Source organism: Loa loa (genome assembly GCF_000183805.2).
Source record: "Loa loa unplaced genomic scaffold supercont3.537, whole genome shotgun sequence".
NCBI classification, from domain to species: Eukaryota; Metazoa; Nematoda; class Chromadorea; order Rhabditida; family Onchocercidae; genus Loa; species Loa loa.
In genome coordinates, this window is record NW_018108717.1 from 1 (window position 1) to 4,655 (window position 4,655).

General features: G+C 34.1%; 1 protein-coding gene across 1 annotated transcript; it reads right to left on the reverse strand.

Moving 5' to 3' along the window:
* Positions 1–848: 848 nt before the first annotated feature.
* LOAG_12815 (tubulin beta-1 chain) lies at positions 849–3,778 on the reverse strand. Its single transcript, XM_003148326.2, has 9 exons — positions 3,705–3,778; positions 3,532–3,640; positions 3,036–3,262; positions 2,807–2,935; positions 2,440–2,602; positions 1,965–2,155; positions 1,473–1,568; positions 1,211–1,397; positions 849–1,080 (listed from the first exon to the last, which is right to left on the reverse strand). Exons 1-9 carry the CDS (start codon positions 3,759–3,761, stop codon positions 878–880), a joined length of 1,362 nt encoding a protein of 453 aa, XP_003148374.1. The 5' UTR covers positions 3,762–3,778; the 3' UTR covers positions 849–877.
* Positions 3,779–4,655: the final 877 nt, after the last annotated feature.

Sequence of the window (4,655 nt, forward strand, 5' to 3'; positions counted from 1 at the left end):
CATTCGCCCATTGCTATGTTTTTTTGTTAAATTATTTCTTTATTTACATGCCCTTTCATGCGCTGTTCTGTCCTTTTTCCAAGTTTTTACAACAAGTAAGGGTCGGGAAACTTCTTGCCTATTTAGTCGTGCTAGTCTGTACAGTCCACGTCGGGTGGCATTTAAAGTCGTTAATTTTAATTAAGGAAAGCTTTTATGGATTGTATCAAAGTGGGAGAACAATTTTGCTACCAAAATGTTTAATTATTTCAAAAAACAGCAACAAATGTTATGTTAGATCTGCAGTTGTCTTTCAGTTCGATAAGGCCAGATAAGTTGACATTGTTAATGCACCGATACAACTCCCTTTGTTCATTTCTCTTTTTCTCTCGACGAAGCGATATACCGGAATATTGCCATAGGGTGATCTCCTCTCAAACTTTCATGGACACTTCCGAAAGCAGTTCCCGTTGTGGAAAGAATTCAACTCTTTTGGTTACTCTTTTGCTCAAATGAATGAACTTCGATAATTGAGCTTATAAATAGAAATGAATTATGCATCGACGTGGAAATATGTATTATTTGTTTTCTTCTGATTTAAATGTCGAGATTAAGCGTAGATCGTTCATCGTCACTTCGGCATTGCAGAAATGGAAGGGATGAGAATTTCTTTTAAGGCTTGAAATCAGTATTAATGAAATATTAGTAATGTTGCCATATGTGCTAATGCTCTGCTTGATTCCTTATAGATGAATTAATTTCACTGAGTAGCTTGTGGTTAATGGCTTTAATAAGTTTATTCATGTTTTTAATACAAATTATACATATAATTTGCAGTAAAGATATGCTTTTAACATAAAAGTAGTATTCTGGAATAATGATATCACGGATGGGATATTTACTCTTGATTTTGTTGTTTCTTATCATCGTCTGGTTCCAGCTCATCGATCGCTCCATCTGAATCTTCATCATCCGGCATATCCTGATATTGCTGATATTCCGAAATCAGATCCTTCATATTACTATCCGCTTCTGTGAATTCCATTTCATCCATTCCCTCCCCCGTATACCAATGCAAAAAAGCTCTACGCCGAAACATCGCTATAAAACGCCAGCAAAATATTATATTGCGTTAATTTTGGAATCCAAATTTGAAACTTTCCCCTTATGATCCAAAATAAAATCAAATAAATTTGCACAAAGTGTGCAATTATTTCAGAAAAAAAATGACCTTCGAATTGTTCAGTGATTCTGATGAATATTTCTTGGATGGCGGTAGTGTTTCCGAGGAAAGTAGCACTGATCTTGGTCCCACGCGGAGGTATGTCACAAACTGCTGTCTTGATATTATTTGGAATCCATTCGACAAAGTAAGATGAATTCTTGTTTTGAACATTTAAAATTTGAGTTTCTAGTTCCTGAAAAGCATGATCTGCTGACATTTCAATGATGGCTTAAACGATATTGTAATTTTATATAAATTATTTACTGACATGCATCGATAGTCGTCCACGGAACATTCCGGCAACAGTCAAATAGCGACCATGTCTTGGGTCACAAGCGGTCATCATATTGCGTGCGTCAAACAACTACAATAGAATTCTTGAGCATTTTAAATCGGATATCAATTGAAGAACTTCTAAAAATCTCAAAATTTTGCAGAGATTTCTTTTTTCGTAAAGTTATTAAATTTTTATATAATCATTTCATCTATCCATTTCATTTGATGCAGATGAATTTGGTGTGTTTTTCAAGCGATATTCGAATATGATCAATGATTAACTCACACGAAAGCGGTTTCCTCACATTTTTGAAGCACCAGTGTTGAAACGAAAAAGAAGAGACTTATTATGAAAGGAGAAAGCCCAGGTATTTGTGCATTGTGCACCTCAACCTAACTTTAAAACAATGCATAAGGGAAACATTATGAAATAAAATTAATGGGGTAATATTATGAACTTTGACCTAATGCTTCTGAAAGCAACCTGTTGGATCAGTTCATTGATTTTGAGTGACCTATATGCAGCAGTATTACGAGCAGTCAACGGAGCAAAACCGGGCATAAAAAAGTGAAGTCTTGGGAACGGAATCATGTTGACTGCTAGTTTACGCAGGTCAGCATTCAATTGACCAGGAAATCGTAGACAAGTTGTTACTCCAGAAACGGCCATTGATACTAAACACTGGTCATTATTCGCCATTTTGTTTTGTTACGTTTTTTTTATGAATATTTCTTATTGATCTTATTCTCAAATCTTTCCCATCTTTTCAAATTAGGAAAGATAAACCATTTTAATTTACACTTCGGTATCATCCAACAATTTCGACTTCTCTTCTATGTAACGCGCAATTATGTCGTCCTGCTATGTTTACTTAAATTATTTTCTGATTTCAGACCAAACCTTTTGCAGGATTCTTGATCCGTGGTATATATGACTAAAAAAATAGTTCAAAACTTACCTAAATGGTTAAGATCACCATAAGTTGGTCCAGTAAGTTTCAGGGTGCGTAAACAAATATCGTAGAGCGCTTCATTGTCAATACAAAATGTTTCATCTGTACTTTCTACAAGTTGATGCACGGACAAGGTTGCGTTGTATGGTTCGATAATAACATCCGATACCTGTCATTTAACTTAGTATGAAGAACTTAACATCAAATTGATTATCAAATCCAAAGATATCGAGTAGTCTTTTATTGTGTGTTTAAGATATTCAATAAAGCTGTTCAAATTTAAACTCAACCTTTCTTTATGATCCATTTCGCTTAACGTTACTTTTAACACTTAGAGAAAAGCAGTGAAAAAATGTGGAATTGAACAACTTACTTTGGGCGACGGGAATATGGAAAATGATGACATGATGCGATCCGGATATTCTTCGCGTATTTTCGCGATAAGAAGCGTTCCCATTCCAGAACCTGTGCCACCTCCCAGAGAATGAGTTAATTGGAAACCCTACAAGAGCATTTTTCATTATTATCATGAAAATTGCAACAGAAACCCTTTATTCAGGATTTCTATATTTAGGCAAAATTAGCACTGATTGCTTCTATACCTGTAAACAATCAGAGCTTTCAGCTTCTTTTCGGAGAACATCCAACACTTCATCAACAAGTTCAGCTCCTTCGGTGTAATGACCCTTAGCCCAGTTGTTCCCAGCACCGCTTTGACCAAACACGAAGTTGTCGGGACGAAAGAGCTTTCCATAGGTCGAGAAACGCACTGAATCCATGGTTCCTGGTTCCAGATCGACCAATACTGCACGTGGTACGTATTTTTTGCCTGAGATTTAATTTCTAATTTTTCATTTACAATTCTGTTATAAGCCATGGTGATAGTACTCGATTTTTTTTTGCATAAATTAGATGAAATGAAATAGATTGTTGAAGTGATGGAGTAATAATTTGAATAAGTTAACTATCGTGCTTGCTTCTTCTCTATGTTCGCTACAATAAATCAAAGATTAATAGTGCAATGACGGCAGGTGTGAAACTGATACGTGATCTTGCTATTTTAACTTATCCTTTGTTTCAAGTAAAAAAGAGAAAAACCTTCCACTTCTTTGAAATATACATCGATACGCTCCAATTGTAGCGACGAGTCACCATTATAAGTGCCGTCAGGCTCGATACCGTGCTCATCCGAAATTACTTCCCAGAACTGAAAAGATCAGATTTATTTCTGGTTTAACTTATTATCTGAAAACTGTTCCAATCAACCAAACCTTAGTTCCGATTTGATTGCCACATTGACCAACTTGAATATGAATAATTTCCCTCATTTCAACTTTATCTGAAAAATTAATAAAAATAATGATGATGCTCTGAATTATTAAAACTCATTTATTGCTCTTTCATCCTACAAATATCGTATCATAAATATTTGCTTTGCTGCTAGCAAAATTGAAGTATGCAATGATTGGTTGAAAAATTTTGATATTAACATTCGGTTTTAATATTTCCATTAACTTGAAAAATTGAAGAAAAAAAAGAAGGAGTGAAAGAATAATGGCTTATCGATGTAGGTGTAAAATGAAACGATCCTGAAAGGCAGTGTCTAGCGCCAGAAAGGCTGGAAAATATCACGATGATGCGGTTGCCATGAATACAGGAATCAGGAAAGAATATAGGAAAGGCAGGCACTCTTCGCTAGCAAGTAAAGAATAAATCGTAATTACTTTTAACTTTTATTACCTCACACTATGTACATACATACTTTCACATTATGCATATACATACGTTTATTTTATTTTTTAATTTCCATTTGAAATTTTTTGATTATCGTATGCTTGCTGCAAAAATCTTATACAAGATGCATAATCGAAAAGCACTGTTAATCATGATAAGAAATTTTCAACACTTATTCAAACATTTGTTTAATTTTCCAAAGCTGTGACCAATTTCTTTAGCTAATTCAAAATGTCATTTTCCTCCATATTGGCAGAAAATAAACTGAAAGTTGAGTAAGTGTAATATGCTATGATACATGTCTTAAACGTACTGGAAATGTTGGGTTTTTTTTTATTACTTTACTTTTAACAGATGTTTAAAGAGCTACAAAATGAAATCTTAATGAAGAATGAAATTTGATTTGTAGTATTGATTTGTTTTTTCATTACGTTGTCACTCCTCTTTGTACTAATATCCACTAAATTATTATAAAAGGAATCTTTTTT

Bases quoted from the DNA above. Each gene is read 5' to 3' on its own strand.
- LOAG_12815 (XM_003148326.2), bottom strand. From the start codon at position 3,761: ATGAGGGAAATTATTCATATTCAAGTTGGTCAATGTGGCAATCAAATC. The intron at 3,641-3,704 runs GTTTGGTTGATT...TGATCTTTTCAG, and splicing joins GCAATCAAATCGGAACTAAG to TTCTGGGAAGTAATTTCGGA. The intron at 1,081-1,210 runs GTCATTTTTTTT...GGCGTTTTATAG, and splicing joins AATCACTGAACAATTCGAAG to CGATGTTTCGGCGTAGAGCT.